This window comes from Rhea americana, unplaced genomic scaffold, assembly GCF_003343005.1.
Source record: "Rhea americana isolate MKP2758 unplaced genomic scaffold, rheAme1 scaffold_225, whole genome shotgun sequence".
Classification (NCBI taxonomy): Eukaryota; Metazoa; Chordata; class Aves; order Rheiformes; family Rheidae; genus Rhea; species Rhea americana.
Window position 1 is genome coordinate 807,081 of NW_028186341.1, and position 21,941 is coordinate 829,021.

Genomic DNA, 21,941 nt, shown 5'->3' on the forward strand with positions numbered 1-21,941 from the left:
AGCCCAGCTGGGGCACGGCGGAGGGAGCTGGGGGGCGAGGTGGCCCCGAGGGGCGCGGGGGGAGGTTGAGAAGGGGCAGGGGCCACACCGGGGGGCGGGTGGGAGCGGTTAGGGGGTGGAGAGGAAGGTTTAGCGGCGGGGGCAGGCTGAGAGGGGCGGCCTGGCTGCGGGCCTCGGGGATCAGTCGGGTGGGAAAGGCGCGAGCGGAGCGGGGTTTGTGGCGGGAGCTGGGCCTGAGGCCTCGGGAGGGGGCGCGGGGGCCTCGGGGACCGGGGCGAGRCCCGCGGTGCGAGTGCTGCYGGGAGGTGGTGAAGCCCCGATGGGTTAATACAATCACGTGGGCGGAAAGCGAGGTTGAAATTTTGGGCRCCCGACGGGCATTTCTGGCTAACTTTCTTTCCTTAAGAGTTAATTCCGGTGAAGCAGGCTCAGGTGTTACCCAGGAGCTCTCGCCCTCCCCTCCAGCCCTGCTGGGTGAATGCRTCTCCACAGCTGCCTCTTCCTCCCTCGCACAGAACTTTGTCTGCTTCAGACAAACCAATGCTACTTCCCGTGTTGTCGCATCCTGCGGCGCAGTCAGGACTGTACTCAATAGTATTTACTATATAGAGACCATCTCAAAATTCAGCCATCAGTCCTTGTGCAACCTTATCGTATAATGACGTGTATATCGTTGAAATTGCCTTCTTTTGGAAATATTTGCACTTGGTAACTGACAAATTGCCAGGTTTGGGAGCTCTTAAAACTTTGTATCCCTTTCTCTTCCAGGGTTTTGCTGCAGGTGAAAATTTGGTTGTCATGACTTCAAGTATTTTCCTTTGATTTGCTATTCACTGGGCCAGAGCGAGAGATGGCTGCAGAAGCCAAGTACAGCATCRTTCGAGAAGTGGGCCGAGGGAGCTACGGGGTGGTTTACGAGGCAGTTGTTAATCAAACTAGAAAGAAAGTGGCAGTAAAAAGAATGCACTGCAATGTGCCTGAAAACGTAGAATTGGCTTTGCAAGAGTTCTGGGCCCTGCAAAGCATCCAGAGGCAACATGAAAATGTGATCCAGTTGGAGGAGTGTATTCTGCAGAATGGCCAAGTCTTCCAGCCAATTAGTCATCGTTACAGGAAATCAGACAGTCATTTGCTGCTAATTGAGACCTGTCTTAAAGGACGGAGGTGCATGGATCCGAAAGCCGCCTGCTTTCTGTGGTTTGTGATGGAGTTTTGTGACGGTGGAAACATGAACGAATACCTGCTGTCTCGCAGCCCAGATGCGCAGCTGAATAACAGCTTCATGCGGCAGCTGAGCAGCGCCGTGGCTTTCCTGCATAGAAACCAGATCGTGCACAGAGACCTGAAGTCGGACAATATTTTGATCTCTCACAGCTGTGGAAGTCCGGTAGTAAAGGTAAGAGAATAAAACTGTGCAGTAGTAAGTATGTGATCTGGATGCTTATGCGCTGTATGCTTTGGGAGGGTGCCTTGGAAGTGTCGGGATACTCCGTGCATCCAGCTCGTGGTAACCATGTTCAAAAGGGCTGATGTCASTTAATGGGTTTGTGTTTTTTTAGGAGTCTCGGAAGGGAAGAGGTCATGATGGTGTGTTTATTTAACAACCTTCATCCACTGCTCATCCTACTGAGAGCAGCAGTTCAGGACTGTCTAACTTCTGCCAGACAATCAAGGAGACCATGATCAATCCACGATTAAGCAATAGTCTCTGTTCCCTTAAACCCTGTGAACACACTGTCCTGTTACACCTGCTAACGCTTCYGATATTGCTGCCTCAAGCACACGCTGATGTTCAGGGGAGGTGGGGAATGTCATCCTGCTTAGTGTGGGTTGGTGCCCTGACTGACGTGAAGACTGACTAACTGCATTTCTTGTAGCACCAGACTGCTTTTCAGAGAACTGTGAAAGATTTCCAGCTTTAAAGCTGGGAGTCAGTTTGTTCCTGAAATTTCAATCCCRATAGTTTCAGGAGTTACACCTGAAATATTAGGTCTGCGCGTTGCAGGTAATTCATGTCTTGAGCACTCAGATCAATAATGATATTTGTACTTTGACCTGTAGAGCAGTCAAGGGACATTTAAATCAATGTCATCTTAATCACTATGGATGAGAACGGTAATGCAAGCGATTCAGTGCACTCACTGTGGAACAGTAAGAGCCACTTCTCCTCTCTTCGAAACGTTAGATGTTGTTTAAGGTATGTTAATGCCCAATTAGATTTAATCAGATTGAACTTTACAGAAGGATAACAATCTCATATCTGTTTTGTGCATCCTAGGAAGCAGAACAAACCACAGGAAAAGAACGGGGAATGGAGAGCTAACGGGAAATATAAGCTCTTTCTTTCCCTAGGGTTGACACCTGACAGCTGTTAATGCAATGGTAYGGTGAATTTCAGAGGGGAATTCACTGAGCCACTGTCTGTAAACTTGCTTGTGAGCTTGGTGTTCGTGAATAACTGGTTTTTGCTTCTTTTATGTGTTACAGGTAGCAGATTTTGGCCTCAGCAAGGTGTGTCAGGGGAAAGGGAATGTGAACCAGCATCGCTTCTCCTCTGCATGCGGGTCAAACTTCTACATGGCTCCGGAAGTGTGGGAAGGTCACTATACTGCTAAGGCTGATATATTTGCCCTTGGGATCATTTTCTGGGCTATGGTTGAGAGGATCACCTTCCGAGACGGGGATACCGAGAAGGAATTGCTTGGTGAGGATAARAGCTGTTCTGTTGTCTGTGGATGTTCTTCTGCATCTGAAAGGTCTTGGGCATCGTTACAAATGTTTTGGCATATTACTGGAAAGAGCATGTGGCTCTTTCCAGGAGTTTGCACGCACCTTGCTKCTTGCTCTTCAAAGCTTTTTCAGAGAACTGTAAAGCAATTTTTCCTTCCTTCAGCACACGCTCYTCTTAATTTGGTTGCTTTTTATTCAGAGTTTCCAGGTCTTCAGGCTATTTCAGTAAGTCAGAGGGAACACTTCTCATATTTATAAATGATTATCTTGTTTGGAAGGTTCTACCATTTTTCTCAAAATATTTCTGTAGGCTTTAAAGGTTGAGAGGAGATCGCTTCTGRGTTTTTTCTTCAGGCCTTCCTTACTCCTAGGAATGCTCTTCAAAAATGGGATTGGCTCTTATTGACACTAAAGAGTTGTAAGTAAGAGAAAGAGAACTTGGACAGCTGTTGGCGAGGCATCTGTCTAACAGCTATGATCTTCCATGAAGATTTAGCATCTTTTTTATCTATATCCTACTGTTTGCTCAGAAATACACTTAATGCTTCCATTAGAACCAGAACTTGTCCAGTCTGGAGTTGGGCTGATGAGTTAGTTTGTATCTCTAACTTGGCATATTAAAGGGATGGGATCACTCAAAGCATTGAAAGGATGCTCCAAGGAGCCAAATTATAAACTTGGAGGGGATGTTTAGATAAGCTTCATTGCCATCTGGCTGAGTCTCCTCGCAGCTTAGAGATGGAAGATCTCTCAGGGATGACTTGTCTGATGGCCTGCTCTCTCCTCTTCCTCCTMCTCCTCCTCCTCCTTTCCACAAGTCCTCCACATATATGCACGCTTGAAGTACTTTGTACTAAATGATTGCAARAAACGAATATTGTGGTGGAAAATCCATCTTGAGAGAATGCCGGTTGTGCGTATTAGCATAATAATTGAAGACATCTACCCAGACTGTGAGATCTTGGCGTACCTGTCTGTCTTTTAAATGTTCAGATTTTTAACATAAAAGGAATTGCTACACAGCAATGTTGCAAAGCTATTACACTATCCTTTTAATTTTTTTTCATTTTCAAGTAGGTTCTGTTTAGTTCTATTATTTATTTCTTTCTAAAATGCCAAACATTGATAAATGTTTTAGTTCCTGCCTACAAAAACAAGCAAATGGCTGCAGCTGAGACGAAAGCATGAACAGATTTCATTAAAATAGCTGCCCGCCAACTTGAGATAAGGAGTTTGCGTGGCCAACCTTTCCCATACACAGATAGGTCGCTGCCTTTGAAACATTTATTCTTTGCTTGGTGCAGGGGCCGAACAGCTTGAGTGAGCAAAGCTGTTCGAACTGTCTGTTTTGGAAGCCAGTTAATCATTTTCAGCAACCGCTGGAATTATTCAGATTACCAGGAGCAAATTTACATTTCCCTTCCTTAATCTTGCTAGGGAGAAGTTGGCTAAGGGTAAATGGCATAGGCTGTCATTTTAATTGAAAATTGTTTGACTAACTGAGCAAATAAGTTTTGCGTTTTAACCCTTTGAAGTCCCCTGAACCAAGCATGATCTGRATCGCTCCCTATCACCCTCCCTTCTCTAGAGCTTGAGCGTGCTACTAGGGTCCAACAGACTAAATCGGAGGAAGCTCATTTCAGACCGCTGTCTTTGCAGATGGTCCATACAAGTGCTTGACAACTCTGCCATCCTTAAACTTGCTCCTGCTGTTCCATGCGCAGTTATGTCGACAGCATTACATCTTGATTACTGCTTGAAATTGAAATTACCTTCCAAAAAAAAAAAAAAAAAAAGCCTACCACAACATTTGACTTGGCAGACACCTCTTAATAAGTTGATTTTTTTTTTTCCAGTAAGCTTTTAAATGTGTTGCTCCCTGATTGCCTAGCTATACTGCGCGTGGCCATATTTTGTGTGGACTTTTCTCTGCGTGTATAACCTGACTCTTTCCAACCTGCACTCAGGAACTTACATCTGCCAAGGAAAGGAGCTTATTCCCCTTGGAGAAGCATTGCTGGAGAATCCAAACATGAAATTACAAATTCCTCTGAAGAACAAGAAGTCCATGCCAGATGATCTCTGCAAGCTCCTACGCGATATGTTAGCTTTTAACCCGAAGGAAAGACTGGATGCCTTCCAGCTAGAAGTCCGAATCAGGCAAATCTCCTATGGCAAAAAGCGTCAACGCTCTGTCTCATAGAAACAAAGGACAGTCAGGTTAGCGTCTCTGCCTGCCTTTTCTCTACTTAATGTGAGAATTTGGGGGCGATTCTGGGTGGGGAAATGTTATTGGCCCACTGGGCACAGTCCTGTAAATCAAGCGTAACCTGTATCACTGAATTTTCAGAACGGCTAGAAACATCCTAACACCCAGATAAACATATGGGAAAAAGAACTGGACTGAAATACCTCTAAAAAAGAATTAGTTTCCTCTGTAATGCCTGTTTGTTCAGGGGATCTGCTATTCTGGGCCTTGACCTGTCTGAATCTAGGCCAGCCTGTCCTTTTACTCTAAATCTCATCTCTTTCCATAAACGAGGGCAAACTTCTGCCATCACTTCAGTGTTTGCCCATGCTTGTGTTTATTGCTTTTGCAATATAACATGTTTGTTTGCTTTTTGCAACATTTATAAAGATCAATTGTACCTGCAGCAGCCTTTTTCTGTCGGGCTCACTCCCTGTCCGAGGTTGGCCGGCTCCATCAAGGCCAGTTCCTCAGTCTCCTCCCTGTACAAGCAATTTTTGCATTTGCTCTAGATGAGTCTCTTCAGATCCTTGTAAAGCACAAGTATTTACTATCTAGTCTGGAAATATTTCTCCTGATGTATTCCAGGATCACCTCTCTTTTCTTTCATATTTATATCACTTAATCCTTTGCAATTGTATAATTGTTTTGTACCCTGAAGCCTTTTGTGCTTGAGTGGTTTCAAATCAATAACATTCTGGATTACAGCAGAAACTTTTGTTCATAGATGTATGACCTTTCTGTTACTGAATTTCATCCTGTTGCAAGAAACAGTGAATGATCCTGAGGTTTTGTTTTTGTGTTTTAATAGTCACAACACCTCAAGCTTTGTATCATCAGTGCACTTCTAGTAATTGTGCCAAGGATGTTAATGAAAATATTAATTAAACAAGTCTGCCTCCAGTGCTAGTCTTGATAAACTCTACTCCAGCCTTTTCATTTCCAAATTATCCATTTCACTTTTCCCTTGGGCCTGGTTAACTACTTACATTTTCCTTCTTTTTTTTTTCTTCCCCCCCCCCTTTTTTTTTTTCTTTACTAATCTCCACCTCTTCCTATTTATTGAATGGTTTCTCATGTGGTACTGYATCAAATGCTTTCCTGCAATCTCAGGAAACTTCCCTGAAAAGCCCCGTCTGTCTGTCTCGATCCTCGTCCTGTTTCTTCTCCTCTTGGGCAGGAAGCTAGCTGAATTCTGGGGCCATGAAGCCTACAGAGTAGGGTAGCCAAATTATAAATCTCTTCAAAGCAGTTTGGATAACATCTGAATGAGGTCTGGGTTTTTGTTCTCTCCTGCCCTGTGAATTTAGAAGGTGAGGATATAGGTATAACCTCTGATTTAGGCAGTCCTGAAGCTGAAGCTTGCTAGAAATTGGGTTTTTTACAGAGGAAAGCCTGCTGACTACATGCCTGCCCTGTACTCTTCCCTAAACATATGCTACTAAATATTTCTAAGGCAGAATACTGGGTTAGGCCACCTCTGGCACGGGCCAGTGCTCTTACTGATAAGCATTTTATTTTGCATTTTTGGCATGTTTCCTCTGCAGGTATTGTGTTCTGCTGTGGTCTGGMTACCTTGGAGATGGCAAATAACTTCGAATTCCTTTGGAATGAGTAGACTGATCAGAAGAGATGGAATTAGGAGTCTTGCCTGCTTCCAGTTTCCCAAATGGTTGTATTTAAATGGACATTAATTTATTTATTTGTACAGTAATTTTAAGAGGAGAACTACAAAAATTTATTTTTATGCAAAACTTCTGCTTTTTAATGTTTGCTTTGTTTTATGCAGTGAGTAGCACAGGTGAAAACATGGCTGAAATGCCCTTGRCTGTCAGGCTGTACTTGGTGTGGTCATAGAGGAATTTCTAAACTTGCTTTCTTTTTTTTAATAACCCTTGTGCATCCTTTTTCTGACATTTGGTGACTGCCCTTTCAAAGGACTGTAAAGAAATATGCTGAAGCTGTCTGGGGAATGGCTTTTCTGACCCACTGGGTGTTGGCTAAGCTTTTCAGTCTTGGCTTTTCACTGATAATGCCGTGTTGCTTGTCCTTGGCAGAGAAGATAGAAGTTGTCTTTACAAGATTTTAATTAGAGCTTTTTTTGTATAATTCTTCACTCCGTGGTGCTTGGCCACGTAACTAAGTGATGTCTGCTGAATGAGCTGGCAAAGTGTTCAGTATCTATTCTGAAAAGTTTTAGCAGAAACAAAAATGTATTTTCTTCACAGTAGCTTTTGAATATTCTTGCTTAGATTAACTAAAATGCTTTCTTAAAATAAATACAAAGAATGTTAAAGATGCCAACTCTTGATTAGAACGTATGCGTCACTAACACTTAAAGTAGTTTAAGGAATCATGCTTCCTGCTGTGTTAGCTGCTTGAGCCAGCTGTTCTGGTAAGGGAAATGCAGAGGACTGAGCTGGAATCTTGGCAGGTAAATGGGGAGTCTGATTTGCACCCTGTTTGAAAAATATTTTCATGTAGCTGTAAACTCATGCTGATCTAAACTCTTCTCAAAACGCGGGAGCTCCTGGAAGATTCCTCCTCTGCCCTTCTCTTGTGCAGGGGTGAAATAGTGTCCTGCGAGGAGAGTTTCCTTTAGGAAAGGAGTAAATTGCCCAACGAAAGATAACCTAATGCAAAGAGCCCCCTGGCATTACCTATGCCCCATAGACCATGGCTAACAGAAATACAGAAATCTTTCTTTTTCTTTTTCTTTTCCTTCCCCCGTTCTCTCTACTGAGAGTCGACTGCAATATAGAAGACTCTATTACTTAATACTCTGTATTACTTAATATTCATGGCAAGGATCTTTTGTTACTGCAATGTTTTTATCCATACCCACTGGCTTTTCTGGGGAAAAGAGAACACTCCCATCTGCCCCTCTCCTCCCCCCAGGCTATAAAATACAGCACTTAGTCGTGCACAAACAAGCCAATATATTAMTGGAACTTTATCCTCGTAATAGATAATGAATGGACTATCCAGTATGAGCAGTTCCTATAAAGAACGGGTGCAGGAGCTAAAGAAAAAAAAATAAGTTAATTCAAGTCATTAAGCTAAACTTGGTTATTATTATTTTAATTTAGGGAATTTCTAGTCGGACAGTGCTAGCGCGTGTGAAGCGTGCGTCGCTATGGCAGGCAYGAGTGCTTTCAAGCTTATTTGGCTCTGTGCAGACCGTATGGTTGGATATAAGGTGAAAATGGGGGTCTGAATCGTCTGTTACTGACGGCCGTCGCCGACCCCGCTCTGGCGGCTGCTTTCGTCTCCGTGGTGCTGTGAGACGGGTCTGGCTTTGCCCGCTGCTCTGCATCCGCAGCCCAGCGCAGCCCAGCTGTAGCTAATTCTAGTTGTGTTGCCTTCATTTTAACTGATCTTTAATTTCTGCTTTGCAGAACTGTTATGCTGAAGGTTTCTTCATCCTTCTCTTTCTAATCCAGTGGCCCCTGAAACTACTGTGTCTGCTCCTCCATCAGCTCTTCTTAGCGTAGGCAAATGCTGCTAGTTTTATCAGACCGTTTTTAACGGAGACCAGGTCCTTTTTTTGGAAATACAGGTACGTTTGACCATACTTGTAACACAGAAGTCTGTGGGGCCTGAGACTGGCTCTTTACTTAGAGTCTCTTCCTTGGYTTGCCGTGCTGGATGAGTATCCTCGCAGCTGCTAGATATTTTTAGCTCGTCCGTACATAGACTTTAAGCACCTGAAACTCTGTATATTATAATTTTTTTTTTTGCCAGCACATTAAAAAGTGCAGTAACACTTTCCATCTCTTGAAGGAAGAAGGAAAACTCCAGAAGTCTCATACGTGGGTCTAGATACCAGTTTGCAATGTCTGACTCTTAACGCCTAGCGAAGAGCGGCAATGGCGCCTTCCAATTTAGTTACCCTCTCTTAGGGAAGTGGGGGAGAAGCCTGGCGCTTTGCTCTGAAAACATAAAGCGCAGTGTTCAGCAGTGACCTAAACGATAACCTAGGGCAGGAAGGGAATGAAACAGAAGCGYGTATTCGCCCCTTTTAAAAACAGCATGCACCTGTGTGGGTGTTTTCTTTTTTTTTTTTTTAAGCACAGCTATATTATTTCTAGAGAAAACTTTGCCAAAGGAAGACCTGCAACTTGGGACCAGAGGGGCAAGGAGAACGGGACAGAGGTGTAACTTGTTACAGGAACCCGATGCTCCCTGCACCTCCTGCCGCTCGCGCGAGCCGCGGGGACTTCACGCGACGCGTGACGCCCTCGCTCGGCCCGCTGGTGGTGGGAGAAAAGGACTCTGCAAACTGGCTGTGTTTCTGGAAGACAGATTTCATGGGGGGCTGCGCAGGAGCGATTCAGAGCAACACTCGGGCGCCAGAGGAGTGACAGGGCGCCGCGGAGCCACCGCTCCGGTCTGCTCCGTGGTTGCAGTCTCTCTTCGGCAAAAGGAGGGAGAGGAGCAGCCGCGGCGTAGGATTCGGCTTCATCTTTCAATTTAACAGAGAACTGGGGTGAAATTTTGCTCTTCTAATTTGGGAAAAACGCGCACGTTCGTTCTTCGTTTTCCTTCTCTCGCCTCCAGGCGCCTCGGGGAGCAGCTCCTCAGAGGAGCCGCTCTGCRCGCCCGGGCTGGCCGCCGCGCGGGCGGCGGATTGATCGCTTCGCATGAGGCTGCKTCGACGAGTTAAGGGTTATTTTATTCAACGAAAGAAATAACATCGCTCACAGCAATGCAGGCACCGTCGAGCAAGGGACGAATTAAACACTTGCTACTGTCCCAGTCAGGCTGCAGTCATTCAAAATTGCTCTATTTTATTCTCTGAAACTCATCACTGCATCTAAACCATTGATTAGCAAAATACTGGCTCGTCCCAAATTCCACCACATCCCACCAGCCGAGGGCTCGTTCCTGCAGCTGTTAAATGCATCAGAGGAGCGGGGGGGGGTAGCTATTTTTTTTTTTTAATAAATTCGCAGGTCTGTTTATCACAGAGAYTAATGAAGCACGGCAGCTGCCTGGCACCATGCACTTATCTACAGGCACCAAACAGGCAGATGGGGTGGCTGGAGGTATCTGTCATTCGAAGGGGGACGAGCGAGCGGCTTGGACGAAGCATCTCGGCGCAGCGGGCGTCCAAGGCGGACGCAGCTTTGCCACCAGCGAACCCGAGACTGCCCGAATCTGGAAAGATACTTGGGCCGCTTGCAAAAAATAAAAAAAAGAAGTAAAGAGGGAAGTCGCTACGGGCTCTGGCTGAGGCCGGATCGCAGCCGCTCCGGCCTGTCCGTCAGCAGCTGGGGTGAGGGCTGATTCCTAACCGAAAACCTGGTCCACGGGGTGATCGGCATGAGGTAGCTGAGCCTCCAGCGCTCTTGCTCCCCCCCCCAGCCCTCAACACTGAATAAAGGTCTCCTTTGGGCTTTCGCTTTGTTTCCCCAGCAAAAGCAGCTCCAGCAGGGGCTCAACCCGCTTGTGGCTGCTGCGCTTCTACATCGGGGTGGGGATGAGATCCAGATGTGCTGGGCAGAGCCACCAAGGCAGGGGAGAGAGGTAATTTGGCATCGGTGAGGAAAAGGCCTATAAATAGACTCAAGAGAAATATTGAATGTGGCAGAAAGCGCGCGCGCGCGCACACACACACACACAAAAAAAAAAAAAAAAAAAAAAAAAAAAAACCAGCAGCCTGTGCTGCTGCAATTGCAGCGTTTCGGTGCCCTGAGCAGGTTGTTACTGCCAGAGCTGCACCTGAGCATCCCGCTCGGGCCGAGAGCGGGGAGGCAGAAAAGGCCTAAAAGTTAGACCAGGAGAAACGCAGGGGCTGAAATTAATGCAGAAATGGGCATAACTCACCTTTTCCTTGGGAAAGAAAAAAAATATATATATATATTTTTCAGAGGATCTCACCCACATGTCCCATCAATTGCTAAATAGCTGGCCACAGGCCTGGCAGCCCAAGCCCCTCAGCTGCTCTCGTGCTTGTAAGCCAAAAATACTGTGAAATTGCCCATTTGGAAAAAAAAAAAAAAAAAAAACAGTGGGAGAAAAGCGCTGCGCTCGCTATGTCTCCCAGCAGGGCTCACCAAAGAGGTCGCCCGCGAAGGGCCGGAGCCGCGTGCCCAGGGCGCTCCTGGCTGCGGCCGGGTTCGAGCTCAAAGTGCTGCTGCCTTTCGCTAGCYGAGGCTTTAATTAATTCAGATTATTGGCATGCACTTATTAACTTTACAGTTCAGAATCAAAAATCTTATGACATTGCTTTCCAGAAAAGACTAGAAAAAAACTATTAATACAGACATAAATCCTTGGGAGGCTTCAAACGGTAAAATCTTTGTCAAAGCAGCTTTCAAACCGCCTGAGCCTTTAAAACTCACCGGACACGCAGGGAAAACGGGGCGAAGCGCAGACTACGGTGCTCAACGATCCTTGCTGAGCCCAAACGCCGGGAATCCCCTGCAAGGCGGCACCGGGGCAGGGGGCCGCCGCCGGCCCGGGCAGGAGCGCCAACGCAGCAGAGAGCTGCTTTATTCCCACTTCATTCCCCAAATTTCCCACCATCACGAGGCAGCGCTCCGACGGCTGTCGGCATCGGACTTCCAGGCTGGGTGTCACGAATSCGCGACGTTCGGAGAGCCGGAGAGCAGAGCTGCAGCACGGCCCCGGGGGCAGGTGACAGCTCCTAGGGTATTTTGTTTTTTCTTTTTTTTTCTTCCCCTTGGTTTTGAGCCTTTAAGTGCAAGCGTGGGCACAGGCGACCCCTTCCCAGGACACGCTGCCCCGTGCCAGCAGTGACGCACGCAGGGAACCGGCCGCGGAGGAGCTCCCAGGCCCGGCTGGAAGCGATGGCTCATAAAGAAGCAAGTACAAACCCGCGAGTCRTTTGGCTGCGTTGATATCAAACGGTCAAATTGATACATCACACTTCAAACTAAACCCGGGCCTGTGCAGGCAAGCCTGGACCAGGGGGTTGGAGGAAGCGGAGCTGGTGCAGCACGAGAAGTGCCCCAGGGGGGAAAAAAAAACACAACACACGAATGGGAAAYTAAAAATAACACACAAAATTCGGTTTATTCTGTGATAAAGCTCCTAGAAAACTCAGAAAGCCTCAGCCTTTAAAACTAAACACATCAGGTAGTTTCTGGACTTGCCAGAGGGCCAAGATTCGAGACGCGCAGCAGCGGCGAGCTCTTCTGGCCACCGCCGGCTGTCAGCCCAGCACTGTTGGAGCCTGCAAGCATCACCATGATGTAATTAAGGCTGTAGAGCCAAGAAAAACTAAATTCCGGGGAGAATTTTAAGGATTCGGAACAGAAATCACATTCCCTCTCAACTTATCTGTTTCAATCTCTGCTTTTACGATGCCAAAATCCCGAAGTTCCCCACTTAAGTGTCTTGGAGGATGAAAAAAAAAAAAGGCCCGAAACAGTTTAACAAACCAAGAAGCAACAGCACTGAAGGAAAAGCGAGGGGACAGCGGAGCAAGAGGGAGACTTTCCTCAGAGGTGCAAAGTGACAGGCCAAGAGGCAGTGGGCGCTAACTGGAACGTGGTAAATTGCAGTTAGGTATTAGGAAAACCTCTTTCACCACACAGATGGTCAAATACTAAAACAAGGACCTAGATGTTGTGGACTTTTAATCCTTGGAGATACTCAACCATCTGCTGTGTAAGAACTAGGGTAACCTGAATTAATGGGTCCTGCCCTGAGCAGGGTTGGGCTAGAGACCTCAGAGGTCCCTTCCAATCTTAGTTATTTTTATACTGTGGGTCCCAGTACAGATTCATTTGAAGTTATAGTCTCAAATCGTACCACCAGCAAAGTAACGGCTTCCAATCCTCACGGGGTCCTACTGCAAAGGAATCAAATTGCACCTCTTGGGATAAACAGGAGAGCGCCAYGCCGGCATCAAGAAATATGCACAAAGGAGGAATTTGCTCATGTTTCAGAATTTCARTGCTCAAAGATTAAAAGCTTGATGRCAGYGYCGTAAAAACAATGGAAATTTTTCATAGCCGGCTGTTGAATAAGGCCCCCACATTCGTTCACCTACACACTCAGCCTTGGTTATTCCAATCGGAGCCAGTCCTGGGGAGCCGGCGGGCTTACGGGGGTAATGCCACGCGCCACGTCCACGACCTCTCCCGGGGCAGCGGGCAGACCGCAGCAGAACCGCTCTGCCCGGATGAGATGGCCCATTTGCTGCCATGGGCTCTGGCGTAAGCAAGTACCGTGCAGCTGGCAGGCTTTGGTTTCCAGCTTGCATCTGTCGCCTTGAGCTTTCTTTCCAAGAGGAGCTTCTATCTTGGTAGGGGCTGAGGTCCTCACCGAGGGTCAGTCCAGCCTTTTCACCATGTAAGGCCCTTCCAGTTCGTAGCCGATCTTCCTGTAGTAGTTCCTCGTGCCRACACCTGCAAGAGCAATGACAGAAAAATCTAATTCAGTGTGTTAACGAACCGGTCTGAGAAGCCAGGGCTGGCCAGGGGCGTCGCTTTTGCAGGAGGGATGTTTCACGCAAAAGAACCTCAGCAGCCCCAGATCGAAGCCRCTTCAGGACCTCTGAGTCCCGCCTCGACACGCGCAGAGCAGCGACGCGGCACAAACCGTCACGGCAAGGAGAGCGCCCCTCGCCCGCGCTGCAGCGGCMGTAAGAACCCAAGAAACACCAGCGCGGCCCATCCAACGGGCCCACGGGAAGGGGGCCCAAGGGAGCTGCCCGCSCGCCTCGGTCTCTCCGAACAGTCGGCCCCGAGCCTCCCTGCCTGCCGTGCTGGAGCAGGGACRCCGGCATCGGGAAGGACTATGCCGGTTTTAAAGGGGGAAAAGGCAGGACCGCCTGTTTTAGGTGGCCCGGACGGCACCCGCTGTGCTTTGCCCTGYGAAAGGGAAAGATGGTGAGTGGAGAGGCAGAAGGGAGCGCTGCGAGGAGAGCAGCGTAACGTGTCCAGGAATCGAGGAGTTCAGAGCAGCCCAGGTACCACAAAACCCGAAGGCAGGCTCTCGAGAGCGGCGGCCCAGCTGCAGGCATCATTACCAGGAACTGAAGGGCTCTAAACCCCAGCGAGCGCTGGCCGGTCGCTCCCAGAAACGAGCTCAGCTCCACTTCAGACACACAAGTGGGCTCCGGCAGTCGCAATCCAATTTCCTCGTTGAAAGGGAAGGCTCCGAGCGCCTCGGTTCTTAAACCACCTCTTCCCCCTCCTTCCTCTCCCCTAATGAGACCCTGCAGCATCCGAGCGCCGGCCAAGCCCGGCTGCGCCGCCGCGCAGGCAGCATCCTGCAGGAGGACAGGTCCATTACCGCAGCGTCCCCCTCACCTTATCTAATTACTCAGAGATGCAGACATTAGTCATCGGGAGCGGGAGGAGGGAGGAAGAGCTCGACATCGCGGCATCGTTGTCAGTGCAGCTGGTGGATGGGGACAGAAGGACAGACAGGACGCGGCTCGGCATCCAGAAAAGCACACCCCCCCCTTACCTCTAATCTCATCCCTGCGGCAAGTTCCTGGAAACTGTGGCACTTGCAAATGGCTCTCCAGGAATCAGCTGCATCTCCCGTGTACGGAGGGACCCCATCCGGCCCGTAACCCCTTCCTCACCGCCCCCGCACACCACTAACAGCAACTCGTCTTTAGCTATCGCTGCTTTGACAGCCTTGTTTAACCGAGCTGTAATACATCTCCTGAACCTACCTCGCAAGAGCTACCGGTCTGCTTACGCACCTCAGCTCCAGCCAAGCCCCAGGCCAACAGCTTAGAGCAGCCTAGCGTTAACTTGAGATATGGAAACAGAGATATCCCAAACCCAGGCCCCCAAAAGCGCTCATGYTCCTCACTCCAACTCAAGTGGAGAAGAGTTTGAAAAATCACAACTAAAGAACCTCAAATTCGCTCAGCTGAAGCACGAGCCCAAAGCCGAACGCAAGGCGACTGCCCAGACCTCCGCTCCCCTCTTCCTGATCTCCAGGGCCAGGAGAGCTGGCATCTCTGGCCTTGTGTAAACCATCACCTTTGGTAGTAGCATCTTGCCCAAAAAACATCCTCCGGGTTTGTTAGCAGAGATGCTGGGATATGGCATACAGGTTTTGCTCGCAAAACAGAGCCACCCCATCAGCAGCCCAGAACAATTTGGTTAAAAGGCTTAGTGAAACCTAAAGAACGAAACCGAGTGACAACAGAGTAGTTCAGCTGATTGATTGTTTTAAAGACTCCTTGATCAGGTTATTTAGGTCTTCCCTTTTTTACTAAAGCTCCTGGCATAAGTGTGGATTTAAAAGAAAGTAATTTAGGTGGTGTTGGAGCATCACGTGCTGCCTCCATTAATCTCAGAGCTATTAAGTGATGCTAGTTAAGTGTCAACTCTTCCTCATTTGAGGGCACAGGGTTCAAGTCATTAACACGACTGCTGATGCAGTTGTGCCCCAGGGTCCCACACAGCGCTGTTTCCAAAGTGTCTCAATCGTCATCTCAGCTGTGCTCGCAGCAGTGACTTCTTGCACTGAACTACTGTCCTTCAGCAGGAAGGTCTTGTGAGAGGACAAGGTAGAGACTCCTCAAGCTGCGAGCCACATGTGAAGAGCAGCTGTTTCCCTGCTGTCACCTCTGGTGGGACAACCTGGGACATCTCACTAGCTCTAACACCAAGGAGCATTTCTGAGGCTCAAAGCTACATATTTTGAGGGGGAAGCTCTCACCAAGACCATCCCATGAAGCAGCCATTGCACTCAAGCGTGGAAGCAAAGTGTACAGGATAATAGAGATGCTCCCACAACGCCTCTACCATCAGCCTGTAACAGACCTGAGAATTCAATGCCTGAATTAGAACATAATGAGAAGAGAAAGGCAGAAATTTGCTGCTTACAAGGGGACTGTGCAGAAGGCAGAGCCCTTCCACGTGAGAGGCTTCATCCTGCTACAGCCTAATGGGGCAGGCTGGTCACAGTACAGTGGCAGCATCTAAATCTGGAAGCAGAGGAAAGCAGGTAGGTGTGGAAATGCAAGACTGCTTACAGTCTAACTTGGCGCAACAGCTGGGGATCAGTAGACTGAAGCACTTGTTGCTCAAGCCCGTACACCTACACTATACGCAACTGGGGTGTTTACTTCAGATGATGTCCGGTACCCCAGACTTGATGTTCCACCAGCTGAGCCATCSATTCAGACCTCTCTGCCCCCTTCAGAGGGTGCAGTGTGTTTGATCTGTGGCCAGAGTAAAGCTCATGGTTTGGTTTCCTCCAAAAGGAACCTTGCTGAAACGCACCAAAATYTTTGTAAGCAAACTCGACGTGCAGCAGGCGTGGATAAGTGCGGGTTTCACTGCAGACCCACTTTCTGCTGCTCTGAACCGAAAGGCTAACACAGCCTACGATACTCATTGGGATGCCRCTAGTACAAAGGTATCTCTTTTTAATCAAAGCAAATCAGGGAAAACACAGCCAGAACGGAGGAAGGGTGTTTTGAGATCAGCAAGGCATAACTAGAAAAGGAATAGGGTGCTGAGACATGGAATTAAAAGCAGGAAAATAGCCAGAAACAAGCTACTGCCTTCCTCCTTGATGAGTGGAGTATAATACAGTAGGTACTGCTAAATGGAATAAAAGATCTGTGGGACACTAATAACTGGCTACAAATCATGCAGAAGGAATTCATGTTCACTAATKAAATAGTCCTCTCTACCCTCAATTTGTCACAACTTTGTACAAATGTGAACTCCAAAACACTGAAGGTAACAAAGTAGCAGGACAAYACGACTTGCTTCCGGGCATAAGGAGAGCAGCAAAGGACAGCAATAAGAAAACCAAAGCTACATGTGGCTGCACCGGGCAGCTGGTAGGCCACAAGAACCTGATCAGACAGGAGTCTTCTCTTCGCTCAAAGTCATGCTTGCACCTTCCAGTGAAAAGAAACTCTTTCGTTCTTGGGTGATGCTGTAAGGCCAAAAGCTTCTCAGACTGCAACAAAACCCGGCYGGATGCCAGGTCTCACTTGCCTGCACTGAAACAAGCGCCTGGCAGGTAAGATGTTACCACCTACAGAGCCATCCATGGGCCCTTTGGCCAAAAGTCCTGTCCCTACAGTGGAAAGGCCAAATGGGACCCGCACCCATGCCTACGTTCATCTCAGCCGTCCCTAAGTCCAAAGGGCAGTAACCCCCTCCAAATGCCAGAACAGGCAGCTGGGAATGGTTGTGTTCAAACCACCGCTGCCAGATCTCACCAGCACTGGYTTGGTCAAAGGAACAGGGTGTTGATCGCACCTGCCTGGACAGAAACTCATGGTCACAGGCCAGCTGAGATTTTTGGAAYTGTACCTCACTTCTTCAAATTACATATTCTCTGGCAAAGACTTCTGCTTAATTTAATAGTCTTTTGTTCTCATCTGTTAGAAGTCTGGATAATGGTGAATCCTACTGACAAAACACCAAAGCTGGCTTGTTACCATAACATTTAAACTGCAAAACTGAACTTAAAAAAACAAAAACCAAACCCAAATCTGCCTGCAGCAGGGGAGAGAGAAAATAGGTGACCACCGGGTCAGGGTTAAACACTTCTAGCTCGGGAGGATAGCAGTGAGTACAGGGTAGCTACCCAGCGGAAGGCAGAAATCAGGTTTCATTGCAAACCCCCTGCTAGCGACCTTTTCTGCGCAGAGCCCATAAATACTCTCTTCTGACTCAACCCTGCCACGCCAGGATACTGCAACGCAGCACCTAAGGCCGAGTATCCTCAAAGATGCCTTTGCCACGGCTCACTAGTCACAGAACTAAGTGAAAATGAGATTGTTTTCAGGATCATTAAAGAGCTCCTAATAGTTCGTAAAATTTCCATAGCGGAGACTTACTGAGGGACACAAGAGAATCATCCATACACAGGCCTCCACGTCTTTCGGCAACAGCTGAAATCGCTTCTAAAAAAGCACAATCAATGCATATGATGTCTCACAGCTTCCTTCCCCCTCAAAATATTTCTTAGAAACYGTTAGTGGAGCCCTATGTGCAAGGAACTATAAGGCAGCGAACCTGAGTCAGCTCAACTTTCCAAATTGCCTCAGCTYATTAACATGCCAATTGAAACCGGTGACAGCAAAATCTCTTCAGAGTTTTGCAGGAACTTGTGCCATTCTTTGCCTTAGGACCAAAGAGCCCTGGGCTCACTGTAGGGCCACCCAAATTCTCCACATGACTTCTGTCAAGCAGGATTTTCCTGCAGAAGTGCTGAGAAAAGGGTTCTTGGTTAGTGCAGACAAGAGACCAGAGAGAAACTGCTACTTTTATCAAAACGTCAAGAATTTCACCCAGAACCAACAGTGAATCTCCACCCAGCCTCTCAGATTTGGGATGGTTGAGGCTTTTCATATTAGGAAGGATGTTTCCGCCTCGACTTCTGTGGAGCTGCTGAGCACTGTAATGCTCTACAAGGGGAATGTTCTGCCTTAGCTGCAATATAACTTCTGTAGTTTCAAAAAGGCAGAGAAGGAAGCAAAAAAATGCTTCCCCAGTCGTGTGCAGAATTTCCATAGACATTAGTAAGAGACAGAGATTTCATAGAGCTGGAGAGGGGACTTGGAAACCACTTCTGCTTGAGAGGCCATAAATACCTGCCTTTTAAGTACACCTAAAAGAGCAATCAAAGAAAGCATAAGCTCTGAGAAAATCCCCTTGGTCCAAGCACATTTCCCATGAACAGACTGACACTGCCAAATAATTCAAACTATTCAAAGGCAGTTACTCAGAGATCATACAGCTCGTGTTTTATAGTCTCTCAAGATTTGGGGTCAGATGACCTGGAGCAYGCTGTCAGGGCAAGTGAGCAAACACAACTCTTTCCATGAGTGTTGGTGGAGACACCAGGCTGCTGCTAAAACATAAGTTTCAAGTTTTTCATTAGGCTTCTTGCTTTGACCTTCACAAAGTCTAAGACTCCTTTGCTAGCTTTCAAACAAATGCCTTACAGTGAAATCCACGACTATGCAAAAGCTAGATTTCATGGAGGATTTCAAAACAAAGTGRTATTTTATGTCACAGGTCAACCACCAAGCAAGTGCCCAAAGCCTGTCCTGGAAACAACCTTTCCTCAGGTTTCCTTGTTCTTAAAGTTTATAGGAACTACTTATATGAGAAACGCTCAAAAACACGGCTTCAAATACATATGAATGGTGAGAACGTAAGATCCCTGTGGCTTTCTCTCCAATCCTGCCTCTACGGTGTCCAGCATCAGGTGGACAGATTCTCAGAGTCCAGCCGTGAAAGTAACCCTAGGAAGGAACCAACCACTTCACTTCTACTTGTTGCTCTCTCACAACAAACCCATTTGACTTAACAGCACGTTCCAGCTCCTGGTGAAGGTCAAACACAACCAAAGGAAACACAACAGAAAACTATCTTGTCTATCACATGCATTGGAAACGAACCTAAAATCACACATTTCCAAAATGATGTATGAGCTAAGAACACACAAAATATCCATTTATGACCTCTGATTAGTTTGGTTTGGTATTTACAGTTTTCACAACACTGTTTTATCTTTAGGGAAAACATGAGGCTGTTTCACATGAATCACTAACAACCAACTGGGAAGAACAGTAACAATGGGGAAAAAGTCAAAGCATTTGCGATAACCAAAACACACTCATCGGCACCAAGGAAATGGAAAAAAACTACACTCTTAGCACCCACTGAGAAAACCTAAGCACCTCAGAGTAATCAGAACCAAAGTTGTTAAATTAAGASGCCAATGAACAGTTCCTAGATCAATAATTAAACAGTCAGTAAAGATTTTTTCCCCCCTTAAAGTTAGATAACTGGCAACTCATTTCTCCAAAGTTCCTAAAGATACTGGGAGTTAAAAACCTCTGAAAATTAGAATTACGGGCTTTCGGAAATGTTACCCACTATCTTACAGATACAATGCTTTTTTTTTCAAATTATGGTGCTAATTTTCAAATTAGAACAGAGAGGAAACACAGATAAGGTCACTTTTACTCCACACAACAGATTCCTGTTGAGAAATAGTGAGAACGACTAATGTTCTGGCAGTCCTCAGACAACATAATCCAAACAATACTAATGGAAAGTGGGGATAAGTCTTTTTTTTTCTTTTTAAAGTTATTTGAAAGTATTTATATTTCAATAATTCTYCTCTAAAAACTGAGTACTGGAAATTCTTTTCAAAATTTTAAAGGATTTCGTCCTCGTAAGCATGTTACAGCTCYGGACTCTGAAGCATTATGCCGGCACAGCAGTTCTGCCACTGTGCCCACGTGTTTCAAGGATCTCTGAAGGGATGAAATCCTGGGATGAGAAAAGTTCAGTATTTCATGACCTCCTTCTGCTGAAGCAACAATAAAGAGCTAATTAGCGTCACAGCTACAGCTGTGATTTAGACATCTCTTTTTTATGTACTTACATGACTGTTAATACTACAGTGTCTAAAGCATTTCATAATCATTCCTCTAGTAAGGCCAAAAGGAGCAACAGAATTAAACTCRCTTACAGCAGTTGTGTCCAACCCTGTCTTTAGTTTGGATGCTACTTTTTGTTGAACCTGAAAGYGAAATCTGTGCCTGAAAGTCCGTTTATTTTTGGGGGACTATCAAATGAAAGTTGTGCTTTCTTCCTGCAAAGATTGCTTCCCATATTTTTTAAGTATTATTTTCACAACACCTCTGTCTAGCAGGTATTGTCATCACCATGTTCCAGAAGAACAGCTGGGTAATTTGTCTGAAATCACCAACAAAGCCAGCAATAMAAGAGCTTTGAATCCTGAGTCTCCCTTAATTAGCTCACCACCTCACTTCACATAGGTCCTTCTACTACAAAACAGTGATGGCTCTTCTCAGATTCGAGACTGGATTATTTTTGAACCCACTAACCACAAGCAACAAGCCCTGCGTAGCATTAGCATCCCCTTCCACCCTCTGCCCATCCAATCCCTCCTTGAAAACTTATGGTTTAATGAACACTCTGGATTTGATGTAAACGTGGAGAGATGCCATCGGCTCCTTCTAATAAAGCYGATCTTCTCCCCAGGTTGTGGCCAGGTCTTCTGCTTGATGAAGAAGGCAGAAACACCACTTGATCAGCAAGGGAGACCTTTACTCTTCCCTTCTACACCTCGCTCTTTATACACTGCCAGTTTAAGTGAACAAAATAACTAAGGATCTAGGGATTATGCTACCTTGGCAGAATAGGTTTGTAAACCAATTATGAAGTTTCTCTGAAACAAAGTACACACAGTATATTTTCTCTTATCTTGTAATACTGAAGAATGGGTCTTTGTTGGTAAGAGTACCCAGCGAACAAGGAAAAACCTAGCAAAAGCTTTGTAATATTAACAAATGGATCACACTGGGATTTTCTAGTTTGTTCTTAAGGCAAAATCTCAAAATCAAGATTGTTTTTATACAAATTTATATTGGTGACAATGATGTAAAACCTAATGGTAAAATTAAAGAACTGCTTTTGCGGCTTCCCACTTTCGGGGTGTTACTTAGCACGCAGGAGATGTCCTCGTTGTATTTGCAGACTTTGTCATTTAAAAATCAGTTAAGAATCATCCTGGAGCTTCCAGATGGTGAGATTACATCTCATTGATCTCTTTATTATAGACGCAATATTTCATTAATGACTAAACAGGCCTGCCCAAACCCAGCTGCRCTGGAAGACTCCACTTCCAGGAGAACGAAAGCCACCAAGCCAACGCTGCCTTTAATTCTGACAGATGAAGCCAGACTTAACAGATCTTTTCACTCTGAACCACACAAAATTAAATATTTACGAGTTAATACCATAGCTGCTCTTACAATTTAATAAAGTGCTGCTACTGGTGTGGCCAACAGGCAGTGAGAGAGACAGGGAGAGTAAAACATTCCTGCTACTAAACCCCAAATCTGTCAAGCTAAAGGTTTGCGAGAGTCTTGATCCACAGGCTACATAATGTCTTGAGGCTCCTTCCAGAGATGGCTGCTGAAATATTCAGCCCATCTGGCAAGGTATTA

General features: G+C 46.5%; 2 protein-coding genes across 2 annotated transcripts in view; one reads left to right on the forward strand and one right to left on the reverse strand.

The window, feature by feature from the left end:
• Positions 1-226: 226 nt before the first annotated feature.
• On the forward strand, positions 227-7,274 carry LOC146595480 (serine/threonine-protein kinase PDIK1L-like). Its single transcript, XM_085305639.1, has 4 exons — positions 227-1,396; positions 2,488-2,704; positions 4,698-4,950; positions 6,526-7,274. The coding sequence occupies exons 1-3, from the start codon at positions 851-853 to the stop codon at positions 4,931-4,933; spliced, it is 999 nt and encodes a 332-aa protein (XP_085161765.1). The 5' UTR covers positions 227-850; the 3' UTR covers positions 4,934-4,950; positions 6,526-7,274.
• Positions 7,275-12,000: 4,726 nt separating this feature from the next.
• ELP3 (elongator acetyltransferase complex subunit 3) overlaps positions 12,001-21,941 on the reverse strand; it is a 92,719-nt gene continuing 82,778 nt past the window's right edge. Inside the window, exon 15 of the mRNA XM_085305640.1 lies at positions 12,001-13,359. Coding sequence (XP_085161766.1) covers positions 13,283-13,359 — 77 coding nt within the window. The 3' untranslated portion in view covers positions 12,001-13,282. The remainder of the gene's footprint in view (positions 13,360-21,941) is intronic.